Genomic DNA, 20,308 nt, shown 5'->3' on the forward strand with positions numbered 1-20,308 from the left:
CCATTTTGTATTTCACAGCCAGGTTGCTATTGCTGCCGCCCACCCCATGTGGTCCCTATTAAGGGCTAATAAATGTGTAGGGGTTTAAGAGAATACCCCTCTTTATCTCATTAGAGATTTTTACCTTTAGCTCACAGCAGCGAGGTGAATGGTATAGTGTAGGACTCGCCTAAGAGGTTTGCCGTGACGTGGCAGGCGAGCTTCCATTTTAATGGCCATTGGAGTGAAACTAAAAACCTCCATTTGTCTATATAAGCACAGGTGTTTGGGATAGTGCGCAGGTAACTTTTTTCGGTGTTTGTTCTATGTATTTTGGGCTGATGAATACTATAGCCGTTGCTGCCGCCCAAGAATGATGGGAGTTTGAGCGCAGGGCTTTCTTTTGTGTATTTATTTAGGCCAGAGCAAGGTGGAGCTTCAAATAAACACCCACAGCACACAGTCAAAAGGTAGAGAGCTCACAACACTACAGAAGTCTCAAGCGTGGCTGTGAAACCATGACAGAGGATGGCCGTCATGAAAAGGCCAGCTACGTTAGGTATAGGGAAGGTCTTTAGGTGAATTTAGAAAAGTAATAAAATAATGTATATATATTAATTCGGTTGGCCTATGTAATTACCGTGCTTTTGTGCTGGTGATAATTGCGCGACACACTCGTGCATGGCTATTGCTGGGAATAGGGTCTATAAATATAAAGATTTTCAGGCAAATTGTCGCTGCACAAGGTGAACTGCTACTTGTCTGCACTGACTGTTGCGTCTGTTGAGCAGCAGGAAGGCAGGAGAGCCGTGGCAGCATCATTTAAGATTTAATGAAGAAGCGCCTGTCCACCCACCCTAGTCTGAGAATAAATAAATAATAATGATAACCATTTTTGCAATTATTGTCGGGTCTTTTATTGGGGGACAGTTGCTGCTCGTAAGGGGCTGAACTGGTAAGGATAAATTTGGCCTTCTGGCTTACAGGGCAGATTATGGTAATACTTTGGTTACCCTGTGGTTTAGGCCATATATATATAGGGTTATTCCTTTGCTTGGTTGGTTTTGTACTTGTTGTTATTTGTAAACTAAATAAAAGACCACGGCCTGTTGCATCCAATTTCTATGTCTTGTGGTTTTATTTACATGTTGCAATCTGTTCATTTAGTTATATTATGAGGTTTTTAAGTATCCCTTACAGCCACATGATTATTTGCAGATTGAAGAATATTTTTTAAAATCAATACTACTGGCATTGTCTCCTATTTTATATATATATATATAGAGAGAGAGAGAGAGAGAGAGAGAGAGAGAGAGAGAGAGAGAGAGAGAGAGAGAGAGAGAGAGAGAGAGAAAGTTACATATAAAAAAGTAAGATCAAGTACAGGGATAACATAGGGCAAAATTATTTTGGCTTCAGTGGTTTTACCCTGCTATGCAACTTGGTGGTCTCATTGTTATTGTCCCGCTTGTGTTTGTATATGCAAGTGCATGCAGTAAAACCCCCAAAAGCAATCATTGCATTTTGTTTGCCTTAAAGTAGTTAGAAAATGCGTACAGTTAAGGATGCAGGCTGACGTATTTAGGTACCTTAAAAAATTTAGGTTCTATACATGGTTACAATAGAAAGTTACCAAAGGGGCTTTTTAGGAGAAACTCTGGAAACTCAGGCCATAATTACTTTGGCTTTAATTAGGTAGTCAAGATGCTGGTAGGGGATAGGACCAAGGACAAAAGGGACTTGTCTGAGATATAATGGATACGCTTAGGTACTGCTGTGGTAATATAACCTAGGACTACCCAACATCATTTTAGGTTATCTTTATTTTTTTTTTACTCTTTTTATTTTCCAAATATATAAATGTATATAAAAGAAAACAAAACATATACAAGTAAAAAAGACAAACAAGTTCTATACCAAATTCGTACAGTTATGTAAAAAAAACAGAACAGAACAAAAACATAAGAGACCAAATACATGTGTGTGTGTGTGTACAGGCTGGATTCCCTGGGGACCAAGTATATAACGTTCTTTTTAATCTATACATACTCCGATTGCTCAAAGGCCCTAAAAAGTCAGAGTAAAAATAAAAGCTAATGGTTTAGTGTTTCCAGATTGCCTCTAATCTGTCGAGAAAGCTTTCCAAATCGACCGAATTTCAATATATCGTGAATGTTTTTTATTTAATCTATAGAATCCTTCTTCCATATCTCTTTGATTATTAATTTGGATTTTAATATCTGTCCAATTGATGTTAATAGGGGATTTCCATTGTCTAGCAATGGTTAATTTTGAAGCCATACATACCTGTACTAGAAAACATTTTTGTTCCCATTAACAGCAAGGTAGATCCAAATGAAATAAGAAGGATTGGGAGATTGAATTTTTTATTTGCAACAATCCGGAACATTCCCACCTTCTGCCTTAGCACATCTCCAGTAACAACTGGGCATATGTCGGTTGAACTTTGAGATTCTGGAGAGAGTAAGGTACCAGCGATGGATTACTTTAAAGAAAGTTTCTTGTAAATTAAGATTATGTGTGATTAACTCTTAAAATTCGGTGTTAACTCTTCCCTACTCCTCTAGTGAGAAAGATTCACCAACATCACTTTCCCATTTTATCAGGGCGTTTGGTTTTTCGTAATCTTCAAGGCTAGATATGACCTTAGACCATCTAGACGCTAAGCTCTTTGAATGGTATTTGGATCAAAATTCCTCCACAAGATCCTATTTTCGATTTTTCTAAAAAAAAAAAATGTATTCTGCTATAGTTAAACCATTCATCCTGGGGGAGATTAAAATGTTCCTGTAAATCAGAAAACGAGCAGACTCTATCCATTCGTATTATCTGGGAGATTTCGTTGATGTTATTCTCTTTCCATTTTTTTTTTCTCTTCCCTTGTTATTCTGCCTCTCTTTTTGGACGCACCTATATGTATGCGCCTTGATATGGAATCAGGTATAGATGTTAAAATATTTTTAACTATTGATAATAATAGGGAATATAAAGCAAGAAATAAATGGCACCTTAACGATATGCTGCTTTCTCAAAAAATACATACAGATAAACTAGAGGAACAGGCTAAAACTTTCTTTGAAATAAACGAGACGACGGAGATTAAAAGAATCAACAATTTGCAGAACTTTTAAACGTTATATGCGAGGACTGCTAATCAGACTGGGCTCATTTAAAAAAACGCGAAAGGGGGAAAATTAGCAGATTTATATATCTGATTAACTCAAGAGGAGTCCATAAATAAACTAACCCCTAATTTTAACTCGACAAATAAAATCAACGAGATTCAAAAGCTAATAATGCAGAGACTACAACAAAACACTAATAAAGCTTTTATGGTGTTAAAACAAAAGTGGTATAGCAACAACAATAGAATAGGCAAAATACTTTCAAACAAACTTTGGTTTAAGAAACAAACTGGAATAATTTAAAAAAAAAAGTATTCAAGGGAACAATATTTATCTATCCCTTAGACAAATAGGAAATGCATTTAAAGAATACTATTCATTCCTTTATAATCTTAAACAGATTTGTAAATCTAAAGTAGCAATCGAAGATTTCCTCCCTAAATGTAAACTACCTAATGTCTCGTCCCCTAATCTGCATTTTTTACCGTGCTTATCATTAATTGACAGAAATTCAATTAACGATAAAGAACATGCGAAACGGGAAAGCACCAGGCCCAGATGGCTTTTCGGTAGCGTTTTATAAATTATTTGAAAGAATTATTTCTCGAAAGCGCCTGAAGGTTTTTGATGAATTTACAACTAATAACATAATTCCGGCAGAAATTTTTACAAGCGGATCTGATTCCAATCCCAAAGCCAGGCAAGGACCTAGCGACTCTGTCGAACTATCGCCCTATATCGTTAATTATAGATTAAGATATATTCAAAGATCTTGGCGAAAAGGTTAAAAATAATTATCCCCGAAACGGGTTTTGTGAAAAACAGGAATATAGGGGACAACACTCGAAATGTAATTAACTTGATAGACATAATTGGTAAAGACCATGTAAAAACTGTTCTCTTAGCATTAGAAGCAGAGAAAGCATTCGACAGAGTGAGCTGGACCTTTTTAGACTCAGTTATGGGAGCATTTGGTATAATTGGCCCTTTCAAAAATAACACAATGGCTTTATACCAGAAGATTCAATTAGTAGAGTGCTAGAAGTAATAACAGAGTTTGGCTGTTTCTCAGGTTATAAATTAAATATACAGAAGACTCAAACTTTAATTGCAAATCTCACTCTGGGACAAATAGAAATTCATAGACTATTTAGGAATTAGGATTAAGATGAATTTGGAGGAAATAATCGAGGAAAGGGATTGGAAATCTCTTGGTTAGGTAGAGTAAATTGTGTAAATGCATACTTGATGCGAAAACTGACATTTATTTAGAACTATTCCCCTGAAGGTACTGATAAGGCTGCTATCGAAATTCCAAAATTGGTTCATTTTAGGTTATCTTTAATAAACCTGTAATATTTTTGCTCAAGTTCTATTGATCATTGTAGTGGTAGCTGTATCTAGGAAACATGTTAAATTGCATGGAGTTTAAAGCAGAATGTAACAGACTTCGGGCGGCAGATAAGAACCATTTGGCCCGTCTAGTCGGCCCATCTATCCAGTGTAAGGACTCAAACCTTAAGCAGTCCTTGTCTCCTTTTAGATTCAGGATAGCCATATGCCAATCCATGCATGTTTAAATTCCACAACGCTACTGTTTTTTATTGGCTATCCAGTACTGAATATTTAACCCCTTAACGACCTTTGCCGGTCACTTAACGACCTTTGACGGTCCTGAACCTTCAAAAAATGAAATAAGCTTAGAAAGTGATCAACGATCACTTTCTTCGCTTAAACGGCGTTGCTGTAATGCCTCGATGTCGAGGCATTCAGTAACGCCGAGATCGGCATCGGGGGCCATATCTGGCCTCTCTCGGGGCGTCAACATCCGCCATACATTGTATGGCGGCGGAAGCCCGTTTTAAAAGTGTTTAGGAGGCGATCAACGATCAGCGATCAAAAAGCCATGTGGGTTTATTGCCTTGGCGTTTTTTATGGCGTTTTTTCCACAGTTACAATGCAGAGGATGGACCCAGTATCTGTGTGTCCTACGAGAAATAGGCTGAAAACAAACAGTTTCACACAAAACAAAGTCCTGGACTGGTTCATATTGAATTTTACACCATTTGGAACAAACATGCCATTACAAACAAACATACACAACCGGATCCTGCGTGCCAAAAGCAACAGCAAACAATTTGCACCATCATTTGGGGCCAATCTTCCCAGACATTCGGAATAAAGCATGCCTTACAAACCACAGAAAAGAGACAAAAGGGTCTACCAAGTAAATGACATCAGGAGAGTGCAGATACTTGCCATTTATCCTAATCCCTTTTAGCTGGGTGAAACTTCTAACTTGTAAAGGCTGGAAAAACTGCCTAAGGTCAAAAAAAGCAATTTCCACAGAAAGGCTAAAACGCCAGAAAAAACTGCAGAAAAAACGCCAAAACGCAGGTAAATGCAGTGGCAGTTTTCTTGGCAGTTTTCCTGGCGTTTTTCATCAAGAAAAAAACGCCGGACAAAAACCCAAGTGGAAACCTAGCCTAACTGTTGCATGGAAAGGGTTAAAATAACAGCATTTGAAATACCCTGGGGTGTCTAGTTTTCAAAAATATATGTTTGACAGGGTTAAATTGAGTTAACCGGCTTCAAATATGTTCCAAAGAGGAGATGGAGGCAGACTGACCAGATTTGTTAAAAAAGGTTTGGAAATCATAAAACACTGCTTGTACTTTTTGCCCTATAACTTACAAAAAACAGCAAAAAAACATAAAAACATTGGGTATTTCTAAACTCAGGACAAGTAGTAGAATCTATTTAGCTATTTTTTTTACTTGGTTTTTTAGGTGAGTAAAAGTTTTTTTAAATAAAAGTCATAAAATGTGTTTTTTTCAATTTTTCACCATGTTTTTTTTAATTTTTTTTGATAGTAAATAAGATGATATGATCAAAATAATGGTATCTGAAGAAAGCCCATTGTGTCCTGAAAAAAACAATATATAACTTATGTGGGTACACTAAATAGGTGAGGAGAAAATTACAGCTGAACACAAGCACCACAAAAGTATTAAAACAGCCTCGGTCCCACAGGGTACAAAAAGAAAAAATGAGCCCGGTCCTTAAGGGGTTAAAACTATACCTTACCACAGGGTACTATTAGGCTGCTCTTTACTATCTATAGAAGCCAGAAGAGGCATTTGCTTCTAAATGGTCCCTTTGGCTTTTTACTTTCTATTATTTTATATAGAACATAATGGATGTACACATTCTTTGGCTAGTAACCTAAGATGTCACCCTGGATCCTAAACCGTACATGTTTTCTAACTTCTACTTTAAGGCAAACAAAATGCAATGATTGCATTTGGGGGCTATACTGCCTGCACTTGCTTATACAAACACAAGCGGGGCAATAACAACGAGACCAAGATGCATGCATAATATAGTTTTATATTATCCCTGTAGTGGATCTTATTGTTCTATATGTACCTGTATACTTTCCCATAAACACTACAGGTATCTCATTTCGATAAATGCACGTTTGCAATATGCCAATTTAGGACCCCAGGCCAGTATTTTGGGATTTAATTCTCAGGGTGTGGCAATAATTCTCTTTATATCACCTGGTGCAGTAGCAATTTATAAAGCAGCACAGGCACCATCATTTATTTAAACGCTTGGAACAGTTGCTAACTTGCTATGTACTTTTTAAAAAAATGATCAATCGATTTCCATGACAACAATCATGCAAACGATTAGCTGAAATTGCTATAGCTGCAGACATTACTTATCAATCAGATAACAGATAAATAGATCTCTATTGTATGGGTATATTTGGTATGCGGTTACTTTTTCTTTTATAGAAATTGCAATCTGACACATAACAAAACAGAGCGCGTATACGAGTTAACGGTCAGAAAGATAATGCGGAAACGGAAGCCTTTAAGGCTACGATGGGAGGGTTGAGAATCTCTATCCGGATCAGTGGGGGTATCCCGCAAATTAGCCCACTCAATACTCCCACCTATCACCCAACCCCTCTAGGACACGTGTAAAGTATGCACGGTCCGACAGTAGTTTGCATATTAGTAGCGAGCGGTGTAGATATCTTTCGCAGATATAAATCGACCTCCCTGTGGCCCCTTAGGCTTAGGGCGACCACCAGTCTCCTCCCATACCCGGACCATTTAAAGACGACACAGTCAAATTCACGATCTCTTCCTCAGGCTTACCGACCTTCTGGGGCGGAGCGTTGGGATATGACGTCGTATCCCGGCGTTTTGCACAAAGAGGATGCTTACAGTGCGAGGACGAGATATCACAGAGGTACGTGCTGGAGAGATGCGGGGGACAGAGTATTGGGGAGGGGGGGAAAGGAGAAGAGAGAGAGCGTTAACGAGAAGGTGTAAGGATCAGAGGCTGGGAAAGGGTCAAATGGAATAAGTGTTAGAGGGAGAATGTGTCGAGAGGGTGAATAGAGGGTTAAAGGGACACGAGAGGGAAGGTTTATAGCTAAGAAAAAGGGAATTGGCTAGGTAGAAAAATATGAAAGTGTTACAGGACAAAGGAGGAAATGGTTAAGGGAAAAGTAAAAGTTATGGTGATTAGTATATGACTGCTCTACAGCTCTATAAGTCACATTTTATAAATACAGTCCTCAACAAAACACGAATTCTTTAAAATACCCCTCAGGCTGATTAATAATCCACATTTAACACAAACAATATTGTCAGCAGTGAAAACAATAGTGTCCCCAGTTGAAATGTTAGGGTGTATGATAAGGTTAGAATACTTTCATGACATTTACTTTCATTCTGCTCCCTTGAAGTTGTTGCATTGTTTGAATGCACTTCAACCATACATCAGCCTGTGAGAAGGGATCTGTGCATAGAACTCTCAGCTTAATGTATCTGATGGTTTCCATGGTAACAAGCAAAAAAAAAAACCCTATAAACTAAAGATCCCACCATATGCTAGCATACAAGGATCAGACTGTGACATAGGTGCCCCCAATAAACTAAATAGGACACACATAAACATATATTTCCCGCTAAAAACAGGCACCTGAGCCGTAATAAATGACAAGAAGAGTATCATATTTGTGGAGCTATGTATTGCATGCATAGGTTTCCTTTGTTACAGCATATGGCCCCTATCTTGTTTGCATACCCTGTGATATATTGCTTACTGTCACCATATGGGCTTTATGTGTCTGAATAGTACCTGAATGTACTTGGCATATAATGGGATGTTATTATTTTTGGGAGCTTTTGTAAATCTATAAGGAAATGGCCTGGCCACCAGCCTAATAAATACAACAGCACTCAAAACGTTAAACATTACCTTCCCCTTATTCTCTCCCCTCTGATAATGTATTATCACCCCTCCCTTTCCCCATCATCTCTATCAGTCCGATTATCTCGTCGTGGCTGCTTTGGTTCCTTGGTATCGTCTGCAGGTATACAGAGAATAGGTAAGGGACTTCATGCAGTCTCCTACGGTTTGTTTATTTTGTGTTTTCTTTTTTTTCTACTTACAGATTCTGGCTCTACGTCAATATTCGGGACTCGCTTGTTTCTGTTGAATATTGCTAAATATTTTTTTTATTATGGCTGTGGAAACAAGATTAAAGCCAAAGGACCAGAGACATCATAAACAGCAACATACTTCTCCCTCTTCAGATGGTGGAACTGGAGAGAAGGAGTCTGGGATTAGGCAAAGACACGGGTTAACAAGTCACACCACGACAAGAGCCAGAAACAGGACACACCACTGGGGTACTGATCCCCACCATCCCAAACAACGGACAACAACAGAACGCCTTTTCTTTTGTCAGGGTCTTAGTAAGGCTGCTAACCTAAAGACTTGGACCATCCTCCTCTTTGGTAAGATTTGTAGTATTGAATATTATAATATATATATATATATATATATATATATATATATATATATATATATTATGTCATTTTAATAATAGGCACGTACCATTACGTGGTGGGAGGGGGGAGCTTTTAAGAAACTTGTATAGTTTTAGTTTACTGTTTGGTTTGGCATATATGAGAAAATAACAGAGAGTTATTCTGTGGATTGCTATCATCATGTTATGGGTTTAAATGCACGGTTTGCTTTGAATTAGCTAGCTTGGAAAATGATAATCTTCTTATATGGTTGTCGCCTAACTCGAACAATATCAAAGCTATGGCAATTTTGACCAGCCTCCCATGAAAAAGAAATTATCCTGACACCCAGAGGGTAAGCAGGTGTGTAGGCGAAAGTTATTTCCGTATGGAAAATTTCCCTACTGTCTGTATAATATTGCCATTGGTTTAAAGATGGAAAATGCTAATGTGTATTTGAAAGCATGAAGTCTTTCTCTTTATCCTGTGTTAGTGCAGAGGGCGTTCTGGTCTTGGACATAGTTTTGTGAAAAATTTTATTACAATAATAATCAGCATTAATAGCATTGAGGGAAAATGCTGTTATCCGTGCTGGTGACCTCTGTTGCCTTGCATGACATCATATTATGGCTTCTACCAACCATATGCATTCAGGGTATAAGACTAACTCATCTCCCCATTTTGAGTCGAAAAGTGCCTTGTGTATTCTTCTAAAATAGTGCAGCCTTGTATTATATGACAGGAACAGTCTATAACTGGCGGGAGGTTTTTATTTAATTTTATTAAAACTTTAAATTTAAGCTCAAGGCTCCGGATTCCAGAAATTAAGAAAACTTTTAGGCTTATTTTCCCCCCATGCCTCAAAGGATTTCTCAGAAGGGCAGCAATGTGGGTTTGTGTGCAGTGCTTTTCCATGTGTTCACAAATTAATGCTGTTGGTGTAGGAAAAGGCCAAGTTGCCTGTGTCCATTTTTTAAACTCTTGCCAACTAAGGAGACATCAAACAGAATATTTGTTACTAATGTCCAAAGTGTGCAGCGGTAATAAAAAAGTTTAACAGTGCGAGTGGTGGGGGATGCTTTTGTATTGTGAATTAAATCCAGTTGTGGAGAACTAAGCTTTGGTGTTGCTATGGTTACCTAGCTTCTATGACTTCATCTTCTTGTGGATAATGTGACAGTGTGAAAAAGGAGGAATGGCAATGTGAATTCACTTAAGGCGGTGTAAGAGGATTAAACAACAATATTGGTTTGTATGACTCTATCTTTGAATGTGATGGCCAGCTTTTACTTCTTTGAGCTGTCAGTGAAGCATTTTAGTAAACTTTCAGTTGAAGAGAAACCCTTCACTTGAGAACACTACTTGTCTATTTTTAAGGTGACCATCTCCATGATGTATCCTATGGATGCTCACAATCCATCCAGGTGCTATGATGACTGCTTAACATAGCAGTCTGTCCCCTATAGTGTTTTTGGTCTATATGTAAAAGAATGTACAAAAAGAAAGGACATGGCTGTTCATTGTCATGGTAGGCTTGTCATTTTTTTATTTAGAAAAAGCACTGAACAATGTGTTTATTCTTTATGATATACTAACCTATCGGGCACCCATTGACATATCAACAAATTGTCCAGACATTTCTGCATGGCATCGTCTGTGCCATTAGATAGCTACACTACTGCGCACAAACCCCAATCAGGTCTCGGTGCTTCACGTTGCATCATAATGCAGAAACCAACATTGGCTTGAGCACAACGCCTGGCTTGACTCAATTTGACAAGAGTGAGTCGTTATGCTCTGAGCTGGCCAAATTTCTGTTTTTGGGTATTAGTGTGGCTATTATTAGTGTCCATGTGAACTTTTATATGGCCAGACAAGTCTGACTCTGTTTGGCAAGAGCAGTTGCATTAATAAAATACTCCTAGTGCAGTGATGTTTAATGTTTTTGGGTCCGGGTGCCTAATTTTCTGCATAAAGCCAAAAAAATAGCCGAAAAAACATAACACACATCACACTCCCTTACATACATCACACAGCTTGACATCACACAGTGATGACAGAATTCGGCTCATCTTGTCTGCACAACCTCTGAATACTTTTCTAATTCCCTGTGGCCTTATGTTACTTCTACTTTAGCTTTATGCCTATCCCATGCTTGCTTAAACTTAATAATTACTGTATTAATCGCTACCACTTCTGCAGGAAAGCTATTCCATGCATTCCCTACCCTTTTAGTAAAGTAATATTTCCTGATATTACTTTTAAACCTTTACCCTTCTAACTTAAGACCTCTTGTTGTGGTTCTATTTCTTCTTTTAAATAAGCTCTCTTCCTTGATCATGTTTCTATCATATCCCCCTGTCACGTCTTTCCTTCAGGCTATATATAGGTTAAGATCCTTTAACCTGTCCTGGTAAGTTTTTTTTATCCTGTAATCCATGAACCATTTTAGTAGCCCTTTTCTGAACTTTCTCCAACATATCTATATCCTTCTGGAGGTACAGTCAACAGTACTGTACACAATACTCCAAGTGAGGTCTCACCAGTGCTGTGTACAACGGCATGAGCACTTCCCTCTTTCTACTGTTAATACCGCTCCCTATACAACCAAGCATTCTGCTAGCGTTACCTGCTACTCTATTGCATTGGCTACCCGCTTTTGCATTTTAATTACCCCTAAATCCCTTTCCTCAGATGTTGAGGTAAGGACACTATCAGGTATTCTGTACTCTGCCCTTAGGATTTTATGCCCTAGGTGTATTATCCCGCAATTTATCTGCATTAAGTGTCAGCCACAGCTCTGACCATACTTTCAGTTTACCTTAATCATTTGACATTTGAGTTATCCTTCCAGGAACATCAACCCTGTGACAAATTTTTGTGTCATCAGTAAAAAGCCATACCTTACTATCATACCTGGGAACTTCTGGGCTCCGGCTACCTGGAGCCTTTCCTTGCAGGACGTCAGGGGGCGGTCCCGTGACGTCGGTGGAAGTTCCCAATGGCGTCAGTGCGAGTTATCGCTGACATTGGGGGCATTCCCGCTGATGGCAACGGGAAACACCCCTATTTAAAGGGAAAATGACACGCCCCTCTCCCGCGACCCGAAGGATTCAGGTCTTGACCCAGAGAAGTGGTGCTTCACCCGGCAATCTCCGGGTCAAACCCGGAGAGTTCCAAGATATGCTTACTATAACGACCTTCTGCAATATCGCTAATAAAAATGTTAACGAGAATGGGTCCAAATAGAAAAACCACGTAAAATTATAGCATCTCCAATGAGAATAGATTAAAGAATAGTGGAGATATGTCATCGTATGCTGGTGCGCTGTACCTTAAAAGTGCACAGCGCCTTTTAATGAAGCGTAAATTAGCTGGCCCATTATTCCATGTGACACGGGGGGCTTGTTTGAATGAAAGAGTTATCTGCTCCCTGGTTTTGTACCAGGGGGTCTACCAGCTGGTGTTGTGATAGGGTTGCTGGTGCTCCAGTACTTCTCTCTAATTTATCTTTCCTTCTCTTTGTTTTGTCCCCAACAATGCTCATCCATGGATACTAGTTCCCTGACTCATTCATGCGCTAGACTCATTCTTTAGCTTGTATACAAAGGTATACTAAATCCTATTGTGGACAAGTGCTGCAAACTCTCATATACTTCTATATGATATACGTGTTTCATTAAGTTGTCATTTCTCAGGAAAATGTTACATAGAGGTAATGCTATTTTATATTTCCGTATAACACGTGTCCTAATAGAAAGTTAGTATTGTTTGAAAATGGACAGTAATTGTAAGTATGGGGAATTGTAACACTTCTATATCTGGTTAGTGTTTAAAATGACAGAGATGTAATTGGCGAGACAGAAGCTTTGGAAATGTGTAACCTTAGGTGCAAACTTATGAAATCTAAATAAAATGATCCACTGTTGTGATCTGGATGAATGCCCATTCTGCTGTTTGTGCTAATACACGTATCTTGAGCTTTTTTGGACTTTAGCTTTCCGCCACTTCACTTTTACGACCTACATTAACACCTGTCTTTTTAGTACCTAAAGTGGATTTTTGCATTTTACAGAAAAAATAGCGTATTTATTGCGTATTCACTTTACACCAGTTCCTGGGAACACTCTACTTTCAGGTAGTGGGGAAGGTCTGTCCTTCATTATTTAATAGTGGTAACATTTTTCTGATCACTTGTATTGATAGAAGAATTGTGCAGAAAAAAGCTCAAACTCTTATATTACAGGCATGCTTTTTGGCCCGTAGCACACTGCTGAAATAGTATTTTGGCCTGTTTGAGGAGTAAACAACTGGCAACAGCTGCATAAAATGTACAAAGCAATCTTGTGAAGAACAAACTGTGGAATTACTAGAGCGACCTCCAGGCATGCAGGAGTTTCAACAGATTGTGAAGCCTGGTTGTTTGCATTAGAAATGTTTACCAGATGTCACACAATGTCTGTGCTAATAGAGAATGGATAAGTCAGTGTTTGCAATTCTCTGATATACTCTGATTTTATATACTTTATGAAGGGAACATCCAGCCGCTTAAATGCATATGATAGCTGTGTTGTCCATGTTTTAGTGACTTCTTTCTTGCCATTGCATGGGGAAATTCTGCAGAATCCCTCCATATGGATTTGCCCCTTTACCTGCTATTTGCCCTCGAGCTATTTGGTGGAACACATCTCCATGCATGTGATATACTTACTGACAGTCTGCTCCAGCCTTGGCTTGGTGTAATTGTAATATATGATAAATTGTAATATATTTTCCAAGTATAGTATAAAGCCGAGTACATTAATGATACCGTTTTTTGAGGGATTACCTACTAATATTATCTGTTTGTTTTTCAGCGGCCCTTGCAGGTATTTTACACTGGTAAGAATTTTATCTTTGTCTTTATTAAAAACTGGAAAAAAAAAAATCCCATGGAAATTTTAACAAGAAATATTTTTATTTTCTTTCCTTATGCAGATCTTTAGAATATTTTTATATACATGACCTTTATATTCCAATTTTGTTTCTTCTGCTTGGAAAATCTGACTCGCTTGAATAGTTAAACTTAGGTCATTGAGTATTATTTATTTCATTTTCTTTACAGGAGCCATATATCAACACTTTTTGAAAATGACCGGCATTTCTCTCACCTTTCAACACTGGAAAGAGAAATGGCATTTCGCACTGAGATGGTAAGTGGCTCTATCAAAACATGGATCACTAACTTTTAGGGCTGCAACAACTAATCGATAATGAAAATCATTACAGCCCTACTAACTTTTAAAAGTATAGGGACAGTAACAGTGCCCTCCACTAATACTGGCACCCATTGTAAATATGAGCGAAGAAGGTTGTGAAAAATTGTCCTGATAGTTAAACCTTTGATCTTTTATTCAGAACAATACACAAAAATATTCTGCTCTCATGGATATGAAACAATTACAAACACAACACAGGTTTATTAAAAAAAAAAAAAAAGTTGAATATATGTGTGCCACAATTATTGGCAGCCCTATGAATTCATATCAGAAAAATATATTTGAAGTATATTCCTAGTGATATTTTACTTTTTTTTTTTTTTTTTAAGTATACCTTTGTGACTAGAAACAGGAAATTGTCCAACTGTGACTTCATGTTTCATAGGGGTATAAATATCAGGTAATGCATAGGTCAAATTCCCTTAGCCATTCATGGCATTTTAGGGGTTAATACCCGTTTTGTACGGGGCTCTGCTGCTGCTGGTCTGCCTGGAACATCACTCCTACAGGACTGATCAAAGGGGCTCCTCCCTTCAATTGTCTCTGCTGCCCCTAACTAGATTCCTTGAGCTGTCTAGTTTTTGGAAATATATCATTTTAGGGGGTTAAAATTAAATATAGGACCTCTGTGTCTCAAATGAGACGTGGACCCAGCAAATCTGTCAAAATTCCATGTTCGAAAACTGTAATGCACATGTTCCCATTTTGAACCCCGATGCCGAAGAGACATAACGTGCCCATGTATATGGGGTATTCCTGTACTCGTGGGGGTGTTTCTTTTCTTTTTTTTTTTGTATTAATTATTTATAAATAACAATACAAACATATACATAGTACATAAGACATTTCATTCTTACATCGTACAGATAATATTGCTGATATAATTTTATAGCATTCAAGGTTCGGGACAGTGGCAAGACCACTTTATCGAGGGGGGAGAGAAGAGAGATAGTGATAATATTTTTAAACCTAGTAATAGTATAGTAATTGCCAGGATTATGTGGGAAAAAAAAAAAATAACTAAAAAGAGAAAAAAAAAATAAGTAAGTAAATAATAATTTTTAATATGTTTAGTCATTTATAGAGATCCATCTATGCCATGGAGACCATATTACATCATAATTCTTAATGTTATTGTGGATTCGATAGAAATGTTTCTCCATTATATATTGATAGTTTATCTGGGATATGATCTGGGACCATGATGGAGATTGATCCAATTTCCAGTACCTTGCTATACAGATTTTGGTTGCTGCCAAGATATTAATTGCCAAGTATGATTTCGCTTATTCTCCCAAGGTAGGTCTATGTGGAAAAGAAAAGTTTGCGGAGACAGTGTCAAGTCTGTCCCAAATAGACATTTAAATAGGCTAGTGATTTCAGATCTCAGATTTATAAGTTTGTCACACTCCCACCAAATATGTATCATAGACCCCAATTCTGCTTTACATCTCCAACACTTATTAGAGGTAGCATCAGGGGAGGGCTGGCAGCCTAAGGCCTGGGGGGCAAGTCTAGTCAACTGGCCCATTGCACCATCAAAGTGGCTGCGAGCGACATTGAAAGCGGCCGTCGTGCGGCAGTCACTCCACCAGCGCCTAATGAAATTAAAGTGGCCGGCGTGCACACACCGCATGCCTCAGCTCTTCATCACACCCCTTTTAAGACGTGGGAAGAGGAGCTGAGGCATGGCCGTTGGGTCTGACAGCCGCATGATGCAGGGGCGTACCTAGAGTATTTGGCACCTGTGGCAGACCCTGTATGTGGCACCCCCCCCACACACACACACACACTTTAAAACTGCATAGTTTCTATGGTTAGGCAAACATTGACAGGGGTACAGCATAACTGTTATCATTATATACTTAGGGATTACGCAGCACCACCGTCAATGTGTGCCTATACATTGAGCCAGACACTGACAACCCCTATCACTATATACTAAGCCAAACATTGATGTGGTGTAGGCTTACCACTTTAGTGACTGGCATAGTATATAGTAGGGATGCACCGAAATGAAAATTCTGGACTGAAACTAAAAATTCAGCATTCACTTGGCCAAAACTGAAAAAAAAACAAAAAAAAAACTTTAAAATACTTTATTAAAAGTAACACCAAAATTAGACAAAAAAATCAACAATAATATTAACATATATATATATATACACATATATATAACAACAATCACGATCCTATCATGTCCAGGTTCTAGCATGTGCTGGCTGACTTAGCATGATAGGAGTGTGATTGCTGTTTGCAATTATATATATAAATATATATATATGTATTAATACTGTCATTGAATTATTCTGTCCAATAAAAGTGTTAACACACCGAAGTTGGACCAAAAAATAATTTATAACAGCAATCACACTCCTATCATGCCTAGGCAGCCACTACATGCTGGAATCTGGGCATGAAAGGAATGTGATTACGGACTCCCTATGCCACGCTATCCGCCAACACTTACACATCCATGCTATCTGAAACCCTCATTCACAAACATTCAGCATAACACCCATCACTCTCACACACTTACATTCAGCATAACACCCATCACTCTCACACACTTACATTCAGCATAACACCCATCACTCTCACACACTTACATTCAGCATAACACCCATCACTCTCACACACTTACATTTAGCATAACACCCATCACTCTCACACACTTACAATCAGCATAACACCCATCACTCTCACACACTTACATTCAGCATAACACCCATCACTCTCACACAATTACATTTAGCATAACACCCATCACTCTCACACACTTACATTCAGCATAACACCCATCACTCTCACACACTTACATTCAGCATAACACCCATCACTCTCACACACTTACATTCAGCATAACACCCATCACTCTCACACACTTACATTCAGCATAACACCCATCACTCTCACACACTTACTAATCAACTCTCTCCTACCTTTTCTTCTTTCACTCTCACTTTTCCTCCTCTTCTTCTTCTACTTCTACTTCTTCTTCTTCCTGTCCTGTGCACTGAGCGCGGAAGACGGTGGGCGTGGCTTCAGTGTTGTGCGCCGGGATTTGACATCAAGTCCCGGCGCACAGTCACAGTTGCCGTGCGCACCGTTTCCGAAGGCGTGCCGGCATGGTGGCAGCCCTCAGATGAGCGGCAGCCGGGGCGGACCGCCCCCCTCCCCCGCCAGGTACGCATGACGGCCGCATTCAATCCTGCTCGCGGCCGCTTAGTTTTTAACTTTGCGGCCGCAGCCGCATTGAATGCCTGTCTGCCGGTCGTCTGTCCGGCCCACCGGCCCGGATTTAGGGCGGCCTGGGGGGCAATTGCCCCCCGGCCCAGCCCGCCCCTGGGTAGCATTACACATTTTATGTAATGACATTGGAACATAATACCATCTATGAAGGAGTTTATAATATTGTTCTTGAAGATTTATACAGTGTATCGCTTTCCTTAAGTTGTTCCAAGCTTCACACCATATATCAAAAGGGTAAAAAAACCCCAGATCTCTTTCCCATTTCAAGATGGTATTTGGTTTGTCCAAAGTAAGCTCTTGGTCCAATATATTTTTTAACCGCGAAATTAGATTTTTTTTTTGTAATGCTTACTTATAAACTTGTCTAAGTTAGTCGAAGGATTTAACGAGTTACTTTTAATAAAGTTTCTAATCCTCAGATACGAAAATAGTTCCTTGCTTGGGAGATTATATTTAACTTGGAGTTCTTTAAATGGAGTCAGGTCCGAAAGAGAACTAATGTCCGATATTGTATCGATACCTTGAGAAAACCAAGATCTTAAATCAATGTCTTTTATCATACTTTGTACAGCTACCAATGGAGTAGACAACGAACAGGGTTTCGTAGTGCCAAATCTTTTCTTAAAAATAATCATATTTCTCAATATATTTAAGATAATGGGATTAAAGATCTTTAAACTATTTGTCCTCTATACTGGTCCAGTATAAAAGAAATGGATCTAAATTGTGGCATTTCCACCTTTCATAATTATACCATGGTAAGTCCGATTTCCGTTTAATATCCCAAGCTAGAAAATGATTAAATAGGCACGTTTGATGTAAATTACTTAAGTTAGGAAAATTAAGCCCAGCTCGCGAAAGAGTTCTAGTAAGAGTGGAACGTAAAATTCTAGGTTTTTTACCCAACCATACATAAGATGAAAATAGTTTTTCAAATTGATTTAAAATGTTCAATGGAACTGGTAAAGGTATAATTCTAAATAAATAGATCAATTTTGGGAGGACATATGACTTTAATGTATTAAGTCTGCCCATCCAAGAAATTTCCAGATTCTTCCATTGGGTAAATTGAATTTTAAAGAAGTCTAAAAGAGTCATATAATTATTAACTATAGTGTCTGTAAGACTCTGATATATTTTAATACCCAAATAGTCAATATATTTTTGACTCCAGTTTATTGCAAACATATTCTTAATATTTTCAAACCGAAGATGTTCCATATTAAAGTCAATAATTTGTGATTTATCTAGGTTTAATTTGTAGTTAGAATATAATGCGTAATTATTGATACATTCCAAAGTCTCTGGAAGAGAAGTTTCAGGGGAAGCTAAAGTGAGGAGAATGTCATCAGCATATAAAGAAATCTTATGCTCATAAGGGCCTGTTCTTATACCAGTAATTTTATCCGAACGGCGTATTAATGTCGCAAGAGGTTCAATTGAAAGAACATATAGTAAAGGAGCTAGAGGGCATCCTTGTCTTGTTCCATTGTTAATAAAAAAGCTGGCTGAGTTGAGATTGAACCCTGAAACTTTCGCTTGCAGATTCATATATAACGCCATAGTATAGTTTAAAAATTGACCGGTCAAACCAAAGGTGATTAAAGTTTGTTCTAGGAAGGACCAACTCACGCGATCAAACGCCTTTTCGGCATCAAGCGCAAGGAAGACAGCAGGTGTTTCATTAAGATGTAACTCATAAATTAAATTTAAAGTTCTACATGTATTGTCCTCACCACATCTACCCAATAAAAATCCTGTTTGATCTGAGTAAACTAACTCACACACGATGGAACTAAGTCTATCAGCTAAGATCTTAGAAAATATTTTAATGTCTAAATTTATCAACGATATATATTACTTGACCATGTCAAGTAATTTGTGACTTTAGTTGGATCTTTTCCACTTTTCAGAATTGGAGTTATTGTAGTTTGTAACATCTCCGATGGAAAATTATTCCCTAAAGATATCCCATTAAATACCCTCAATAGTATAGGAGAAACAATAGAATCGAAATTTTGATTAAAAAAAGAGATGAAAATCCATCTGGGCCAGGGGCTTTATGCGGCGGTACGTTCTTTATAGTAGTGTTTAGCTCGGATAGTTGGATCGGTAAATTTAAACCTTGTAATTTTGTCTCAGATAATTTAGGTAAGTTTAAGGTATTAAGAAAGGAATTTATCTGTATTTTATCTTTCCCAACTGATGGTAGATTGTATAATGTACTATAGTACTCTCTAAAAGCTTCGCTAATTGATTTTGGGGTTAAATGTGTTCTGCCATTAAACACAATCTTATTTATTCTATTTTTCACATTTTTAATTTTATTCGTTAAAGTTTTACTGGCTCTATTGCTACTGTAATACCAATCTTGTTTCAGAGATATTAAGTTTCTATTTATCTTCTCCATTAATCTTTCTTTGATTTTAAATTGAACTTCTTTAATATCGTTATAAATCTGGTTTGAAGGATTTAATTTATTGGCAGCCTCTAAATGAGCTAATTTAAAATAAAGATCAGTGAGGGTCGCCCCTTTCAGTTTCTTTATATATGCGCCACGTTTTATAAGATGTCCCCGCATGGTGCTTTTAAAAGCACACCATAGGGTTGTCTCTGAAACCATTCCATTATCGTTTATCTCCATAAAGTCTGTAGCTAAATTGCGAAGTTGTTCTTTAAATTCTCGAAAAAACAAAAGAGATTCATTTAACCTCCAATTAGATCTTATATTGAATTCCTCATTGTTTTTAATTGTTATAAAAATAGGTGCGTGATCCGACCATGTCAAGTTTCCTATACTAGGCGACTCGCAAAATTCAATAGAATTAGAGTCTGA

General features: G+C 38.0%; 1 protein-coding gene across 1 annotated transcript in view; it reads left to right on the forward strand.

Annotated features, from left to right (window-relative positions):
• The first annotated feature begins 7,239 nt into the window (after positions 1–7,239).
• DPY19L1 (dpy-19 like C-mannosyltransferase 1) overlaps positions 7,240–20,308 on the forward strand; it is a 55,233-nt gene continuing 42,164 nt past the window's right edge. The window contains exons 1-4 of the mRNA XM_053467697.1: positions 7,240–7,391; positions 8,605–8,950; positions 13,819–13,843; positions 14,067–14,154. Of these exons, the coding sequence (XP_053323672.1) occupies positions 8,674–8,950; positions 13,819–13,843; positions 14,067–14,154 (390 nt within the window). The 5' untranslated portion in view covers positions 7,240–7,391; positions 8,605–8,673. The remainder of the gene's footprint in view (positions 7,392–8,604; positions 8,951–13,818; positions 13,844–14,066; positions 14,155–20,308) is intronic.

Source organism: Spea bombifrons, chromosome 5 (genome assembly GCF_027358695.1).
Source record: "Spea bombifrons isolate aSpeBom1 chromosome 5, aSpeBom1.2.pri, whole genome shotgun sequence".
NCBI lineage: Eukaryota > Metazoa > Chordata > Amphibia > Anura > Pelobatidae > Spea > Spea bombifrons.